This window comes from Aotus nancymaae, unplaced genomic scaffold, assembly GCF_030222135.1.
Source record: "Aotus nancymaae isolate 86718 unplaced genomic scaffold, 86718_ANA_hifiasm-v0.15.2.pri h1tg000012l, whole genome shotgun sequence".
NCBI classification, from domain to species: Eukaryota; Metazoa; Chordata; class Mammalia; order Primates; family Aotidae; genus Aotus; species Aotus nancymaae.
The window spans coordinates 6,772,591-6,791,944 of record NW_026988423.1 but is presented as its reverse complement, the minus strand read 5'-3'; the positions used below and the strand labels follow the sequence as shown (position 1 = coordinate 6,791,944).

Here is a 19,354-nt window from a genome sequence, read left to right as displayed (position 1 = left end):
GGAATGTATCTCAAAATAATAAAAGCTATTTACAACAAACCCACAGCCAATATCGTACTGAATGGGCAAAAACTAGAAGCATTCCCTTTGAAAACTGGCACTAGACAAGGATGCCCTCTCTCACCGCTCCTATTCAATATAGTATTGGAAGTTCTAGCCAGAACAATTAGGCAAGAAAAAGAAATAAAGGGCATTCAATTAGGAAAAGAAGTCAGATTGTCCCTATCTGCAGATGGCATGATCATATGTTTAGAAGACCCCATTGTCCCAGCCCAAAACCTCTTTAAGCTGATAAGCAACTTTAGCAAAGTCTCAAGACACAAAATCAATGTGCAGAAATCACAAGCAATCCTATACACCAACAACAGACAAACAGCCAAATCATGAATGAACTCCCATTTACAATTGCTACAAAGAGAATAAAATACCTAGGAATACAACTAACAAAGGATGTAAAAGATCTTTTCAAGGTGAACTACAAACCACTGCTCAAGGAAATAAGAGAAGATACAAACAGATGGAAAAACATTCCATGCTCATGGTTAGGAAGAATCAGTATCGTGAATGTAGCCATACTGCCCAAAGTAATTTATAGATTCAATGCTATCCTCATCAAGCTACCATTGACCTTCTTCACAGAACTGGAAAAAACCACTTTAAACTTCATATGGAACCAAAAGAGAGCCCACATAGCCAAGACAATCCTAAGCAAAAAGAAGCTGGAGTCATCATGCTACCTGACTTCAAACTATACTACAAGGCTACAGTAACCAAAACAGCATGGTACTGGTACCAAAACAGAGATATAGACCAATGGAACAGAACTGAGCCCTCGGAGGCAACGCCACACATCTACAACCATCTGGTCTTTGATAAACTGGACAAAAACAAACAATGGGAAAAGGATTCCCTGTTTAATAAATGGTGTTGGGAAAACTGGTTAGCCATATGCAGGAAGCTGAAACTGAACCCCTTCCTTACACCTTATACAAAAATTAACTCCAGATGGATTAAAGATTTAAACATAAGAACTAACACCATAAAAACTCTAGAAGAAAACCTAGGCAACACCATTCAGGACACAGGTACAGGCAAGGACTTCATGACTAAAACACCAAAAGCAATGGCAACGAAAGCCAAAACAGACAAACAGGATCTAATTAAACTCCACAGCTTCTGCACAGCAAAAGAAACAATCATTAGAGTGAATCAGCAACCAACAGAATGGGAAAAAATTTTTGCAATCTATTCATCTGACAAAGGGCTAATATCCAGAATCCAAAGAACTAAAGCAGAGTTACAAGAAAAAACAAAACAAACAAACCCCTCCAAAAGGGGGCAAAGGATATGAACAGATACTTTCCAAAAGAAGACATACATGTGGCCAACAAACATGAAAAAATGCTCATCATCATTGGTCATTAGAGAAATGCAAATCAAAACCACACTGAGATACCATCTCACACCAGTTAGAATGGCAATCATTAAAAAATCTGGAGACAACAGATGCTGGAGAGGATGTGGAGAAATAGGAACACTTTTACACTGTTGGTGGAGTATAAATTAGTTCAACCATTACGGAAGACAGTGTGGTGATTCCTTAAGGATCAAGAAATAGAAATTCCATTTGACCCAGCAATCCCATTACTGGGTATATACCCAAAGGATTATAAATCATTCTATTATAAAGACACATGCACATGCATGTTCATTGTGGCACTGTTTGTTCCAGGCAAAGACCTGGAACCAACCCAAATGCCCATCAACGATAGATTGGTCAAAGAAAATGTGGCACATCTACACCATGGAATACTATGCAGCCATAAAAAACTATGAGTTCATGTCCTTTGTAGAGACATGGATGAATCTAGAAACCATCATTCTCAGCAAAATGACACAAGAACAGAAAACCAAACACCACATGTTTTCACTCATTGGCGGGTGATGAGCAATGAGAACACTTGGGCAGAGGGAAAGGATCAACACTGCCAGGGATAGGTAGGGGGAGTGGTGGAGGTGGGGGAGGGGAGGGACAGTTGGGGGGCAGGGAGGACAGGGAGGGATAATGCAGGGAGAAATGCCTGATGTAGGTGACAGCGGGGGTGGGGGCGGTGAGGGGTGGGGATGGAGACAGGAAACCACCATGGCATGTATGTACCTATACAACAATCCTGCAGGATGCAGGAAGTGCACATGTACCCCAGAGCCCATAGTACAATTAAAAAATTTAAAAAACCCCAAAAGGGTGAAAAAGTGCTCTAGGCAGAAACAGTACGCAAAGGCCATGAGTTGAGAGCGAAAAAAACTTAGCATGTTGGAGAAATTGAGAAACTAATTACCAGCTCAGCAATGTTTGGCAATGATCAATGATAAATTTCCAAAGCTAAGAGGTGGTATTTTCCTTGTTATTATCCAAAAGTCATTTTGATAGCAAATTTTCGTCACCATCATTTCATATTGTTTTCTGGGCTAAAATGTATACAGAAAGTAATAATAATTTCATACAGTACTTTCTGGGACTGTAGAAAATAAAGCTGGTGTTAGGTTGAGTCACATTAAACCAGGGATGGAGTGTGACCAATAAGCAGAATTTTCCACTCCTGAACTCAATGATAGGTCAACAATAAAAAATTTTAATAAGCAATTATCGTGATGATTACTATACTTCTTTCATTACTCAATGGCTATTTACAGAGCTCCTTTTATACTATTCTGTGCCAGGCACTGGTAAGTGCTGTGAGAATAGAAGAAACTGGCAATAAAAATGAGAAAGCTTCTCTACTATTGTAGAATTTAGAGTTGGGAAAGTACATTTTTGTTTCCTATTTGCCCTGGAATTAGTCTTTTTCACAGAAGAAACAGAGTCTGTCTTAGCAACTTTTGAAGGGTCTGTTTAACATGTGCAGTTCTGCCTCATAAAACATGTAGAGCACCTTGGCTCAATATGAGCCATCTTATCAAATGACAGCTCTGTGCCAAACTATTTGTTCTAGTTTCCCATGAGTTTACAGCTATGGGTATCATTTTCCTTTGCTCAAAATACTCTTAAGAGGTGAGCAAATAACCATCATGGTAACAGTTTAACAACAGAACCTAGGATGTTGTATTTAGAGTACCTGAGGTCACAAGAGACAAATGCAGAACTGAAGAACTTGCTTTTTGTGATATGTTTCTTTTTTCTGGATGAAACCATATTTCAGATCTAGGTAGTTACAACTTTCTAGAGATATGATAATATTAAACTGTAAAGCTTGACATACTTTGAGATAATTAGAAGTTAAAAATTAAAAATGAGGATAAATTATTATTCTTGCAAATTAAAGAATTCAATTGGAGAAATTGTTTTTAGAAATGAAATATATCATTTTAAACAAACAATAATGCCAACAAGAAGCCTATAAGAAATAACACTAACCCAATAATATACTGTGAGTTTTCATCGCCTGTCAAAGAAACATGTGTCTCAGATTACAATCCTGTGCTTCCTGAGACTTAAAATTGTTTGAAATCCTAAAAGAATATATTGAAAATCACATCTTCTAACAGATTGTCTTTCACTTGACTGGAAAAGAAAACAAATGAAAAGTTGAAAATTACCCTTAATACACTGCTGCAAGGCAAAACACCCAAACAATAAAGATTTATAGAATTAGTAATGTACATCATACAAAGGAAAAATATAAAAGTATCTCATTTCTCTAAAGGCTGAGGTTTCAGTGAAAAGAAACATATCAATTAACTAAAGCTCAAAAATTTAGTAACAAGATCCCTTAGGTCCTTATTCACATTTATTCTTAGATTTCAGTTCTAACAAAATTTCTTTATTTAGTAGATAAAAATGTATTATAGATATTTAAAAAACGTGAAGGAGCTGCTAGAAGGAGAAATACTAACATCAAAAAGAAACAAATTTTGCTTCTGGGAAAATGGAGGTAGACATACTTTTTCTGTTTCTCCCACTAAGTACAGCTAAAACTCCTGAGTATGATATATACAGTTTTCCCTCCATATCTGTGGGTTCTATAGCTGTAGATTCAACCAACCCTGGATTGAAAATATTTGTGAAAAAAAAAAAAAAGATAACAATACAACAATAGAAATAATACTAATAAAATATAGTATAACAATTATTTATATAACATTTTATACTGTATTAGATATTTTAAGTCATCTAGAGAAGATTTAAAGCATATGAGAGGATGTGCATAGATTATATACAAATACCACACTATTTTATATAAGAGACTTGAGCATCCATGGATTTTGGTATCCCTGGGGGTCTTGGAACCAATCCCCAGCAGATACTGAGGGACAACTACACACACCCCACCTCCCATAACAGGAGCCTGAAAAGTGAAGAAGAGGAGGTCAGCAGGCTAGGGACCTTGGGACTTAGGGAAGGACATGGTGATTAAGTCCTCTGGGTTTTCTTTTTGCTTTATATATCCCAGACTTAGAACAGAAAAAACTGGAAACCTGGAAGCATCAACAAGTTTAGACAAAATAAAAAAGGCCCAACTGAAGCTTGCTCTCTCTAGCCTCAGGATAAGGAAAAGATCAATTTAGCTAGACAGAATTAGGAAATAATCCTGCTACTCCATCCAAACACCACCGAAAATTGTGTCTCCGCTCCCATCCAGCCAGAAGAGATTGAATGTAGAGCTTAGATTTCTGCCTTTGCCTCCCTTGTAACACTGTGCCCTCAACCCTCCTGTAGGGACAGTGTCAGAGAAGCTGAGTAGAACGCCTGGCTTCTATCTCCACGTGGTGGTAGCGTGGTCTTCTCCTCACCCTAGTTTTAGTAGAGACTATGTGGTGAGTCTGGACTTGCACCTACTCAGCAGGAGGAGGTGCCCTATCTCTCCTTAGTTAGTGGTATCTAAAGAAGCCTACAGAGAGACATGACTTTCCCCACCATCCAGCAATAAATAAGGCCACTTCCACTGTGGTATCAATGGAGACCATGTGAGAAGCTTCAACTCCTGCTACTGCTCAAGAGTAACAAGAAATCCTCCTACTCGTCTGGTGTCCACAGAAGCTGAGTGATGAACCTTGGCTTCTACCTCCATCTATCTAAGGATCCCTCCTTCCCCTGCTAGAGCAGTGTCAGAGAGAGCCAGCTAAAGTTGAAGGTGTAAATAAGCCACAGAATCTCATAATATAACATGAAAATGTTCAGGTTTCAATAGGAAATCACTTATCATTCCAAGAACCAGGAAGATCTCAAACTGAGTGAAAAAAGACAATCGACATATGCCACCATCAAGATGACAGGAATGTTAGAATTATTTGACAAAGAGTTTAAAGCAGCCAAGATAAAAATGCTTCAATGAGCATGTTTGTATATGAAAAAATAGTCTCAGAAAATAAATAGAAGATGTAAAGAATCAATATAAAGCAGAATCAAATAAAAAATTTCAAATAAAAAAATGCAACTGAAATTAAAAACTCAGTAGATTATTAGGAGATTCAACGCAGTGAAGATGTCAGTTTTCTCCCATCCCACATTGATATACAGGCATAATGTAATTTCTATAAAACTTACAGCAATAATGTTTCCAGGTTTAGATGATATATTCTAAATTTCATATTCAAAGGCAAAGATTAGAATACCTAAAACAATTTTGAAAACGACTAAAGTGGGAAGAATCAGCCTACATGATTTGAAGACATATTATATAGCTACAGTAATCAAAATTGTGGGATATTGATGGAATAGACAGAAAAATTAGTAAAACAGAATAAAGAACCCCAAAATAGATGCATAAAAATATGCTCAACTGCTTTTTAAAAAGGTGCAAAAATAATTCATGGAGGAAAGTTAGCCTTTTCAACAAATAATGCTGGACCAGTTGGACATATGGAGACAAAACAACCCCCCAAAAAACTATCAAACAAAACCTCCAAACTCTGAAACACATCTGATACTTTATACAAAGATTAACTAAAAATGGATCACAGACTTAACTGTAAAACATAAAACTATAATATTTTGAGGATAAAAAACAGGAGAAAATCTTCAGAATCTAGGGCTAAGCAAAGAATTCCTAGACTTTATACCAAAAGCACAGTCCATAAAAAGAAAAACCAATAAACTGAATTTCATCAAAATTCAAAACTTCTGCTCTGGAACAGACTCTAAGAAGAAGATGGAAAAACATTCTCCAAGGTAGGAGAAAATGTTTACAAATAACATATCTGACAGAGGACTAGTATCTAGAATATGTGTAGAGCTCTCAAAACTCAATAATAAAAGAGCAAACAATCCAATTAAAAATGAATGAAAATGCAAAGAAAATTTCATTAAAGAGAACAGATGGTAAATAAAACATGAAAAGATAATCTGCATCATTAGCACTTAGGGAAATACAGATTAAAAACGATAATGAGATATTACTACACACCTATCAGAATGGTTAAAATAAAAAATAGTGACAACACCAAATGCTAGTGAGGATGAGGAAAAGCTGGATCATGCTTACACTGAAAAACAGCTGGTAGTTTTCAAACACATTAAATGTCCAACTATTATATGACCTAATCAGAGGACGCATGGTCATTTACCCTAGAGAAATAAAAGCTTATATTTATACAAAAATCTATATGTGAATGTTTTTTAATCAACTTTTTTAATAGCCCCAAACTGGACATAGACTGAGATGTCATGTCCTTCGATAAGTGAATGGTCAAACTCTGAGGGCAGAAATCATGCTTTTTATTTTTTTATCCTTTGGAACATGAAACCTTGGAGTTTCCCAGTAAATGTTAGTTGGGTGGATAAATGACTGTCCTATATAACAACATTTTAAATAGTCAAAGATAATTTCAAAATATCCAAATTTTCTTTAATATAATATAGATGGCCAGGTGCGGTGGCTCATGCCTGTAATCCTAGCACTTTGGGAGGCCAAGGCGGGCAGGTCACTTGATTCCAGGACTTCGAGACCAGCCTGGCTGACATGGTGAAACCACATCTCTACTAAAAATACAAAAATTAGTTGGGCATGGTGGCAGGTGCCAGTAATCCCAGCTACTTCAGAGGCTGAGGCAGGGAGAATGAACACAGGAGGTAGAGGTTATGGTGAGCCAAGATCGTGCCACTGCACTTCAGCCTGGGCAACAGAGTGAGACTTTGTCTCATAAAACAAACAAACAAAAAATATACATAGGATGTATTGCCCATAGATATTTAGACCTGTTGATATTGATAGGTTTAAATTGATATGTAAAATTATTTGGATCTATTTATATTTTTTGGCTTATAGCATATATATCTATGAAGGTTCAATAAATATGACTTATTGTTTAACATATAATTCCTTCTTAATTACTCTTAGAGTACTTTTTTTATGCTTTTATGAGAAACTCCAAACTCTGTAATTCTCATAAACAGATAATGCAGCTATCCCACACTTCATGTCCACCAAATATTTCACTGACTTACTAAGTACTTTTTTCTGCCTCCAGGATATTTAAGGAGTCTTTTCTATTGTAGATTTTAGTGACCATTCCAAAGTACTTGTCCCTTATCTGTTATTTGGTATTCTTTCCTCTTCTTCACTGTGCAATTTCCCCCATTTTGTCGTGTTTTTCTCTTATTCTGCCAGTTCATTATATAGGAATTTTGTCTTATCATCTGAGCTTTTATGTGCCCACATTATAGTGTTTAAAACTAACTGAATGCTCCCATTGAGCTCTTTACTTCTTAAAATTTGTTTCAATTTCTTTGTCTTATGAAGTTGCAATAAATCAGATTATTGCCATTTTCTAAAGTTTAATAGTCGAATAGATTAACAAAATCAACTCTTTTCCTGACATAATGTTGAATCATTTTTGCTCACTTAACTCCATGTTGAGTGAATAAATGCCATTCACTTATTTACCAAAAGAGAAATAAGACAGTTTATTTCCTTTGTGTGTGTGTATCTTTTTTTTTTTTTTTGAGACGGAGTTACGCTCTTATTGCCCAGGCTGGAGTGCAATGGCGCAATCTTGGCTCACTGCAACCTCCACCTCCCAGGTTCAAGCATGTGTGTGTGTGTATTTTAAAATTGCTTGGTCTACAAAGAAGCATATTAGGAAGTAACTTGAGGATGTACTCTAGCAAACTAATGGAATACAAAGAACAACAAACCAACCAAGGGATGCTATGGGAGGCAAAAAATTATGGCTCCAACCCCTAAGAGCAATAAAGGAAAGTTCTGGGATGTGAGTTGTGCAATAGGCCTAAAAGAAAATTTCAGGCCAATATCTCTGATGAACATCGATGTGAAAATCCTCAAAAAAATACTAGCAAACTGAATCCAGCAGCACATTAAAAAAGCTTATCCACCACGATCAAGTTGGCTTCATCCCTGGGATGCAAGGCTGGTTCAACATATGCAAATCTATAAACACAATCCATCGCAATAAACAGAACCAATGACAAAAACTACATGATTATCTCAATAGATGCAGAGAAGGCCTTTGACAAAATTCAACAATGCTTCATGCTAAAACTTTCAATAAACTAGGTATTGATGGAATGTATCTCAAAATAATAAGAGCTATTTATGACAGAACCACAGCCAATATCATACTGAATGGACAAAAACTGGAAGCATTCCCTTTGAAAACTAGCACAAGATAAGGATGCCTTCTCTCACCACTCCTATTCAACATAGTATTGGAAGTTCTGGCCAGGGCAATCAGGCAACAGAAAGAAAGAATGGGTATTCAAATAGGAAAAGAGGAAGTCAAATTGTCTCTATTTGCAGACAGCATGACTGTGTATTTAGAAGACCCCACTGTCTCAGCCCCAAATCTCCTTAAGCTGATAAGCAACTTGTACAAAGTCTCAGGATACAAAATCAATGTGCAAAAATCACAAGCATTCATACACACCAGTATCAGACAAACAGAGAGCCAAATCTTGAGTGAACTCCCATTCACAATTGCTACAAAGAGAATAAAATACCTAGAAATACAACTTACAAAAGATGTGAAGGACCTCTTCCAGGAGAAATACAAACCACTGCTCAAGGAAATAAAAGAGGACATGAACAAATGGAAAAACATTCCATGCTCATGGTTAGGAAGAATCAGTATTGTGAAATGGCAGTATGGCCATTCAAAGTCATCTATAGAGTCAATACTATCCCCATGAAGCTATCATTGACTTTCTTCATAGAATTGGAAAAAACCACCCTAAATTTCAAATGGAACCAAAAAAGAGCCTGTATAACCAAGACAATTCTAAGCAAAAAAAAAAAAAAAAAGAAAAGAAAAAAAAGCTGGAGGGCATCATTCTACCTGACTTCAAACTATACTACAAGGCTACAGTAACCAAACAGCATGGTACTAGTACCAAAACAGTTATACAGACCAATGGAACAGAACAGAGTCCTCAGAAACCATCATTCTCAGCAAACTAACACAACAACAGAAAATCAAACACTGCACGTTCTTACTCATAAATGGGAGTTGAACAATGAGAACACATAGACACAGGGAGGGGAACATCACACACCAGGGAGTGTTGAGGGGTAGGGGGCTAGGAAAGGGATAGCATTAGGAGAAATACCCAATGTAGATGACGTGGTGATGGATGCAGCCAACCACCATGGCATGTGTATACCTATGTAACAAATCTGCATGTTCTGCAAATGTACCCCAGAACTTAAAGTACAATTAAAAAAAAGGCCTCAGAAATAACGCCACACACCTACAACCATCTGATCTTCGACAAACCTGACAAAGACAAGCAATGGGGAAAGGATTTCCTATTTAATAAATGGTTGGGAAAACTGGCTAGCCATATGCAGAAAGCTGAAACTGCACTTTTAGGGTAATAGAAAAATAAAACACAATAAAATTGTGTTGGAAAATGTCCTGCCTCTTAGAATTTTAACCCAAAATTTCTTTTCTGTTATTTTCTACATCAAAATTATTACATTTGATGAGAGAATACAAATAGAAACTTTATGACTATAACTCCATATAAGATTTGCTATTACACAAAGCACGTCGATTATTGTAAAACAAACAATTGACAAACATTAATTTATGAATAAAAAATAAGCAAGAAGTCTGAGTTAGACACTGATATTTTTACATGTATTCTCAAATATTCCATTTTATTTCTACCCTTTCTGCTCTACACAAAAATCCCTTGAAACAGATGTTATTAATTACAATCATAAATGAGAAAACAGAGGCTTAAAGACATTAAACAGACTTCCTCTAATTCATACAGCTAGTATTTCCTAGATCTCTGACTCCGAAGTCCATTATCCTTTCAACATATGATTATCCATCTTTATTGAACACATTTATAGGTAATAGGAGCCCCAAAGTAGGAGAAAAACAGAAACACATACATACAAAATAAAATTACAAAATAAAATAAATTTCAGTAAATAATTTCAACTACATCAGACAATAAAAAAGTTAATCTAAAGAGAAACATAATGCCAGACAAAAATTATAGTAAACAACTTTGTATTCCCCCAATGGGATTTGCAATATATGTCCAGTGATGTAGTTAATAAACTCTAGGGATTTTCTGCTCTTCTTGTATTGTAGAAATATGGACAAGTTAGCAAAAACAACCATTAAAAAATGGCATAACTGCTCTGTCTCACATAAACCTAATATTTAAAAAACATCCTGAAAAATGTTAAGCAGTGATTGAACAATTTGTATTCTTACTTCACTATAGTTTCTAGTTTATTCTAGAAAGCTCTTTTTTCCAGCATTCATTTATAAAACATTTCTACCACTTCTACTGTTGTTTGTATTTCTACCATTTTTCATATTTTCCCAATTTTTACACCATCACTCGTATTTTTTCAATTTTTCTGATTGAACAGATGAAAAATGGCAGATATAGAATAATTACGTAGAAGTGAATAACAAATCAAACCATATACTGATAGAGACTAAATATTAATTTGTAATTTTAAGATCATCATGAAATGATACAAAAAACAAAGAAAATAATACATTTCATAGTCATTTTAAAAAAGTTTATATGACAATGCAATAAGCTCTTCTATGACAGAAAAAAATGACGGCTATGGTCAGAGAACTAGATAATATACTACCATCCTTGTGGCTTTGGGAAGGAAACCAATAATAAAATTTACAAAGCCACACAAATCTTGATCAGTGTTTCACAGATAACACTGCCATGACTTAGATTCATAAAGTGCTACAAAGTGGAGAAATTATTACTTTATATTAACTTTGAATTTCTATACTTCTGAATAAAGTGCAATTACTTACTTTTTTCTCCTATTTGACTCCACAAAATATTTACGTGCTCGATTTCGGCATATTTTTTGTTGCTGCAGTAATATCTGGCGCTCTTCTTCTAAATTTTTCTCCAGATGGATTTTCATATCTCTAATGATAGCATTAAGTTAAGAACAATAGTTTACATCTTTAGTGGATGAGTGTCAGTGCTATCTGATAAATATAATTACAGCCTCATGCAAATGATGTAATGATTTTTTGTGTGGAATAATTAGTATGTGCCCACACTAGTATATGACTGGCAAACATTTTTATGTAAAACAAACTCTGGACCAGGTATGGTGGCTCATGCCTGTAATCCCAGCTCTTTGGGAGGCTGAGGTGGGTGGATCATAAGGTCAAGAGTTCGAGACTAGCCTGGCCAACATGGCGAAACCCTGTCTCTACTAAAAATACAAAAATTAGCCAGGCATGGTGGTGGGCGTCTATAATTCCAGCTACTTGGGAGGCTGAGGCAGGAGAATTGCTTAAACTCAGGAAGCAGAGGTTGCAGTGAGCTGAGATCACACCACTGCATTCCAACCTGGGCAAGAGGAATGAAACTCCATCTCTTACAAAAAAAAAAAAAAGAAATCATGAGCTCAGATAAGAAGACTGCATATCATCATGCACTACACAATTTTCTTTTTAGATGGAGTCTCATTCTCTCGCTCAGGCAGGAGTGCAATGGCCTGATCTCAACTGAGCCTCTCAGCCTCCCAGGTTCGAGTGTTTCATCTCCCTCAGTCTTCCAAGAAGCCAGGACTACAGGTAGGCGTCACTAAGCCCAGCTAATTTTTGGATTTTCAGTAGAGACAGGGTTTCACCATGTTGGCCAGGCTGGTCTCAAACTCCTGACCTCTGGTGATCTGTCCGCTTCCGCCTCCTAAAGTGCTGGGATTATGGGTGTGAGCCACCACGCTCAGCCTCATTACACAGATATTTGAGTACTCAGTAACAAGTAGCCTTCTTAGCCATGAATATAAGAAAATGAAATAAAAAGGTTATATTTCATTAATAGAAAGTAGATGAAGTAAATGTTTCAATAGATCCCTTAATCTATAGTCGGAAAGTACATTTTCAAATATTAAACAATCAAATATCAATATAACTCGAATGGTTAGGAATACAGTTTATTATTTACTTAGTAATTTACTTATTGGTTACAAAAAAAAAAAACCACTAGGAAAACCATGCATAGTCATCTGTGTATCGAGAAGGTTGTCAGAGAAAAAGAGGAATATTTTGGTTATTCTAATCATCTATTCATTTGAAATTTATTTTATAAAATTAAACTCTCCTTAAAAAAGTTGTTGTAATATGAGTAATTTCTCCAATTTATTTGTGTTTTAATTGACATTATTAAATAGCTTTATTAAATTTGTCAGAGTAATTTTCTGTTTTTAATGAGTTTTCTGTTTTTAAAGATTTTGAATTAAAAGAAGTTCATTTAGCTGAGCAGAGTGGCTCACACCTGTAATCACAACAATTTGGGAGGCCAAGGTGGGCAGATTGCTTGAGCCCAGGAGTTTGAGAGCAGCCTGGGCAATATGGTGAAACCCCGTCTCTACAAAAGATACAAAAATCAGTCAGGTGTGGCAGTGCATGCCTGTAGCCCCAGCTACTTGGGAGGCTGAGGTGGGAAAATCACTTGAGCTTCGAGGGGGTCGAGGCTGCAATGAGCTCAGAATGTGCCACTATACTCCAGTCTGGGCAACACAGTGAGACTCTGTCTCAAAAAAAAAGAAAGTTTATTCAATTACCATGTAATCACATTTAGTACCTCATCATTAGATGTAGATATAAATGAGATTACACTGAAGTTATAGATTGTAGGGTATATCTACTTGTCTTTTTTAGAATAAACAGCTTGTTTAAAAACATTTTACTCTACAATGGAGGTTCAAAATTATCTTTGAAGATGCATTTAATCAGGAATTTTAAAATCTCTTAAATTGATTATTAATGGCAAAACAGAATAAAGAAATACACTCAATAATACACTATGTGGTATATAATTTGTTAATTCAACATGTTTTAATTTCAGGATCCTAAAGTTCTTTAGCATCAATATTATGAAGAAACTATTATTACATATTTTAGAGTAACAGGTTTTATTTGAACATTTTGTTTAGACCTTTGCTGATGGGGATTATTTGTTTTCTTTTATGTTGCTATTTAACTGTCTTTTTACTGTAGGCCATAATTCATTTTACTTTCATTTTAAATAAAATTTTACACTACTTCAAGACAAAGACCCAAACACACTCACACACACATTTTTACTTAAAGTTTTCTTTTAAGGATTTATAAAAATCTAACCAAAAGGGGAGAAAATTTGGTTTTTTGCTAGTACAGAAAAGCTGTTTTCTTTGAGAGAATATTAAGAGCCAGACTTCAACAAGATGGTTTGGTATTAAAAGTGACAACTTGGCAGTAAAGTGCAACTTCCTTTCAGGGTACGCAGGGCCAATATGAGGTTGAGGGGAGGGAAGATGCTTTGGTTTATGTAAGAAATAAGGAGATAGTTCTGTTCTTTGTTTGACACGTTTCAAGTCTTATCACGAGAGTATAAAGAAAATCATAAATGTAATGTTTGTAATGATCTGACAATGATAGTCTTCCATTTAACTAAATGATTTTCTACTTTCTTTCTATCTATATATGTATAATAGCATAGTATAAAGGTTTCCTGAATTATTATTAATATACAGAATCCTGCTGCTTTTGCATCTTTTCAAACACGGTATTCAAGTTAAAAAGATTAGACGGCTGGTTAAATTTTGTTTTTTAAACAGCTGTATGGTAAAGGAAGGTATTTCCATAAAAACCACTGCTAAATGTCCAAAAGAAGGGAATTTTTTATATGATTAACATAAAAAAACAAAACCAAGAATACTATGGATTATAACATGTGATTTAAAGCATAGCTTATTCTTCCCCACTCTGTCCTCACTTCTACTCTCCCAACTTAGTCTTTCTCCAATGAGGTTGTTTAAAATGTTACCATCACAAATAACTATGTATTATATAACCCATTTTCTTCACAAATCTATTAAAGCTATGTTGATTTTATTTCTCCTCTACTGTACCTTCTTCCTCAACTCAGGTGCTCTAAATCCCTTGCTTGGACTACCGCAGTGCTCCTCTAACTCATCTTACTCGAAAACCAGCCATCCTCTATTTGACCTACACAAAGCCAGCTAAATTCAAATCTGATTGTTTCTCTTTGTTGTTCTCCAAAAGCTCCCTATCACCTTCACGAAAAATTCCAAAGTTCTTGGACCGGTATATAAACCATTCTCTAATATAGTTTGTTTTTTCAACTTCATTTCTCAACATTTCCTTTTATGAATCCTATGCCCAGACACACTAAGATAATTATTAACAAAACAAGCTGTGATGTACCATACCATTATCTCTCGGCACATGCTTGGCTAAGTCTCCTCATCCTTTCAGGGCCACCTCAAGCAGTTCCTTCCCTTGATGCCTTTTCTAACTTCCACCAGATGACTTGACACCTTCATGAGTACATCCTAAGTGTCGTCTCTACATTTTTGTACCTCTCACGTCTGGCATGGTTCTTAGAATATAGTAATGATTTAATAAAAACCAGCTGAATTATTCCCTTGGAGAAAATTCTCTGAGGTAGATATAAGAGGACAAAAGGCATATGCATTTTTATAGCTTTTAATGTGTTATAGAAATTGGCTCCTAAAGGGGTTATACAAATGCATATGCCATTAGAAATGCATTATGTACGTAAGTTCAAAATCCCACGAGCATGGGACAGTATCTTTTAGAAAGACAAGATACAAAATTGTGTTTTATTATGTATGTATTAGCACAATATATATTTATTTTTGGAGACAGGGTCTCACTCTGTTGTCTGGGCTGGAGTGCAGTGGCATGATCTTGGCTCACTGCAACCTCCACCTCCCAGTCTGAAGTAATCCTCCTGCCTTAGCCTCCAAAGTAGCTGAGACTACAGGCATGCATCACAATGCCTGGCTAATTTTTTTATTTTTTGTAGAGATAGGATTTCACCATTATGTCCAGGCTGGTCTCGAACTCCGGGACTCAAGCAATCTGGCCTACATCGGCCTCCCAAAGTACTTTACAGATGTGAGCCACCGTGCTCAGCTGAATGGGTTCACTTCACTTTCTACAGTAAAAGTAATATCCCCACGAGGTCAAGAGATCGAGACCATCCTGGTCAACATGGTGAAACCCCGTCTCTACTAATACAAAAAATTAGCTGGGCATGGTGGCACGTGCCTGTAATCCCAGCTACTCAGGAGGCTGAGGCAGGAGAATTGCCTGAACCCAGGAGGCGGAGGTTGCGGTGAGCCGAGATCGCGCCATTGCACTCCAGCCTGGGTAACGAGCGAAACTCCGACTCAAAAAAAAAAAAAAAAAAAAAAGTAATATCCCATCAGCGAGCCCTGGGGAGAAAAGACAAGTGGGTGGGAATGTGTGAGTTTGTGCTGTTTGTTGGAAGAGACCTGAGGGAGTTCACGGCATCCAGGTCTTATGAAGTAGTAAGAGTCCATTGAGTGTGGTAGAAGGTATGGCAGAGGCATTGATAGGAATAAGAAAGAACCCTGTTCCTGTTTAGGTGAAGCTGAAAATCATCAATCTTTAGTGGCCATCACTAAAGGCCATTCTCCGTAATCCTGTCGAGTTATAAGTACTGAGTAAGGAGCATTATTCTGAAGACACGTTAATTAAAGCCATAAAGATGATTCTAGACAAAGGACAAAGAAGCAGAATTCAGTACCATACTTTTTGCCTACTAGCCTTCAAATCAGTTACTTTCACCTCTATGATCTAACTTCTCTTTTCTTTTACATTTTTCTTTGACAGCATTATTATTATTCGCATAAAGGAGTAAAGGAGCAGGACTATAGTAATTACTGAGTGGCTGAGGCAGAATGATTGGGGTAAAAACAGTCAAAGATGTTGGTGAGAGAAAGTTCAAATAGTCAAGAATAGGGTATAAACTGGATAAGAAAGAAGGAGAGGCAAGGTGGGTGCTAGGATGAAATGGAAGGGTTGAAGACTGGAGATGTTTATAAGGGAAAAAAGGCAGGTATGAAGGGGACATGAGAGATCTTACTTTTTTTTTTTTAATCTTTATTTCTATCTGAACTCTCACAAGAGATTGAAATGATAGAACTTCAGCTAATTTTAATTAAAATTTATAAGGTTTTGTTGTTTTATAATCTAAATTTAGAGTCAGAAAATTCTGACTCCAGTGAGAAAACATCTTCAACAGAAAGCCAGATGGCCTCCGAGTATCATGTTGATATTTCAAAATTGAAATGTAAATGTTACCACAATACTTGCTTATTTTAAGACAATGGTCCTTTCATTGTTTTCTTTCTTTTTTTTCATTTAGTCATGTAAATTTGAGCACCTACTCTGTACCAGGTATCCAACGGGAAACATTATAGACAAAAAGAACATTCCACATAAACTTATATAAAAGGTGCTTTAGCATTTTTCCAACAAGTAAACATAATGTTCTTGATTTAGTGTTATAATCTTTATTATGTTCAAAAATAATTCCTCTGTTCCAATTTAAATATGTATTATCTAAACTTATATATTTATATATACACATATAAAAACTAGAAAAAAATACATAAACCAGTAAAAAGACACACACACGTTGCTGGATTTTATCAGTCTATTGGTCATCTATTAAAATGATCATTTATAATTTGCTTAATTTTAACTATACCTTTAGCCTTTAAGTATCTTTTTTAGTGTTATATTTACTTATAGGAAATGTCATTCTAATTCTGGAATAGAGTCTATTTGCTCATGTTCATTCAAAGTATTGCTGGATTCTATTTATGAATATTTTATTTGGCATTTGTATCAAAATTTATACCACATAAAATTTAAAAAATGAAGCCGACAACCATTTTATTAATGAAAATAATAGAAAATGCACTCTCAATGAGCCATTTACCGTATTTCCCTATTTTCTGACTTAGAGATAAATCAGGGTCAGTGTAATAGCAGTTGTGTCCAAGAAAATATGACGTCAAGGGGCCAGAATTAAATCCATACAGAAAATGACTGTGTTCATTTCAGAGTACATCTTTAAGAGGGCAGTTTTGGGCAGTAGCAAGGGCAAAAGCCAAACTGAACGGGGTTAATAATAGATATGAGGAACTAGAAGCTGATATTGCAGGCTACCATTTTGAGAACTTGCCCCAAGAAAGAAAAGACTGAAGGGATGGAAGCTTGAAGAAAGCATGATCGGAGCAGAGATATTTTACTTTTAGTGAAGCTTTATACATATTTGTCTTCCTCACTAGAACTGTCTCCCTAGAACATAGAACAGAGTCAGCCGAAGAGCAGGCACTCAATACAAATTGTTGACTTGCTGCTGAAATTGTAACAGAGTACAAAGAACATCCTAGAAGTTGGAGACAAAGGGGATAAGAAAACAGGGTTAACTTGGAAAGAGAAGACATTCATGTCTGACAATAATGAAGATGATTACCAACATCATCATTGCCAATCAAATCCTTTGGGAATACAAAGGTTAAATTCTAATCATCATAACAGTCTCTAAAAGAATAAATATCACTTACGGATTTTGAGAACAAAATAGTTCTCCTCTTTCCATTTTCTACAGTGCAACCAACAGTAACATCAAAGTTGGGCTTAACCAACTCTTAGAGAAAAGTCAGAGATAATCCAGACTGTGAAGCGTCCAGGTCCCCTGCTTCTCATTTCCTCCTTTCTGTCGCTCTGACAACAGAATGGGCAGAGATGGAAAACAAAACAACGTACCAAACTGTGTAGGCTTTAGCAGCTCTGATAAATGGATTTAGGGCTATGTTAGGATAACTGTTAAAATGGACTGTTTAAGATAGCAAAACATTTTACTTATTTGTGCAGATTCTCTAAGTAGTACGATAAATCAGGAAGTAGTTAATATGTAAGTAAATAACATAATGGCATAATTCTAGAAGGTAAAAAATAATCCCCATAGAATACGTAGTTGATGTATTTTAAAATTCACAAAAATGTTACAAAGTTGAAGAATGGGAGTAGGATAACAGGGTGGTGGGGGACGCAGCCACAGAATTAGATAAAATGGTATAATTTCAGGTCTAAGGTGAGCCGCGTCCGTTGCTAAAGCAAATACCTGCACTAAGATGACTTGCTAGTTTTGATCACCCTGCGTCAAAGGTAATGGGAATCTAATTGGAAAAAAGATGGGCCCCGGTTTCAACATCGCTACGCTGGCAGCCACAAGCTGGGAAGGATACAGGTAAGCGCCAGGTCGGTGATGCCCGCCGCTCTCCCGAGGGCCGAGGCAGGCTCTGTCGAGGTTGTTCGATGATTCAGTGCCCAATCCCCCGATCGCGCTCCGGGCTCCGGGCCTCCCAGCCAGCATCCTTCACCTCAGCGCCGCCTCCCCGCTCGCCCCCAGCGCCTCCCTCATGGCAGCTCTGGCTTCCTCCTCCCCCTGCTCGGCCCCTCCCTACACTCCGTCTCTCAGGCCGCGCGTCACGGCAGGGTCGGCCGCGATAGCCCTAGCTCCCGCGCAGCGGCACCGGTGCCTGTAGGGGCGATGGCAGCTGAGGCAGCGGCGACCTTGCCTGGCAATAGCAGAGGGGGCGGCAGCAACCTCGCAGCCGCCATCTTGACAACCAACCGACGCTGCGTCCTTGACAACGGAAACCTGGGTGGAGCTACAGGGCGGGGCGGGACGATGTGCCCGAGGCAGCCAATCGCAGGCGCCGGCGGCCCCGCCAGCTTCTAGGGGCGGGTGGCAACCTCGGCATCCCTAGGGACCTGGGTTGTTGCGGGTGGGGTGAGCTGAGTGGTGTTTTAGAGCCTGATCCAGTTCTAGCCCCTTTTTATGAGAGTGTTTTTGTGGCAGTATTGACAACGACGAAAGACAGGGAGTTGTGAAATCCCCAGATGCACGCAATTGCCACCGGGAGGATTCTGCAGTGATTGGGGGATAATTTGGAGTTGAATTTGTTAAACTACTGAATCCTGTTGTGACATTTTGAGTTGTGAGTCTTTCAGTGGCATCACTATCCCC

The 19,354-nt window shown here is 37.0% G+C and overlaps 1 protein-coding gene across 7 annotated transcripts in view; it reads right to left on the bottom strand.

Moving 5' to 3' along the window:
- The window catches only part of CEP126 (centrosomal protein 126), a 97,097-nt gene extending 78,134 nt beyond the window's left edge, over positions 1–18,963 (bottom strand). For 5 of the 7 annotated variants that reach the window (XM_064375356.1, XM_064375357.1, XM_064375358.1 and 2 more), the window contains exons 1-2: positions 18,570–18,710; positions 11,266–11,385 (exon numbers count right to left, since the gene is read on the bottom strand). In XM_064375356.1, coding sequence (XP_064231426.1) covers positions 11,266–11,385; positions 18,570–18,697 — 248 coding nt within the window. In that variant the 5' untranslated portion in view covers positions 18,698–18,710. Of the gene's footprint in view, positions 1–11,265; positions 11,386–18,569 lie in introns of all 7 variants that reach the window. The other 2 variants (XM_012454971.2, XM_012454951.3) reach the window with 1 other exon arrangement.
- Between the last annotated feature and the right edge of the window lie 391 nt (positions 18,964–19,354).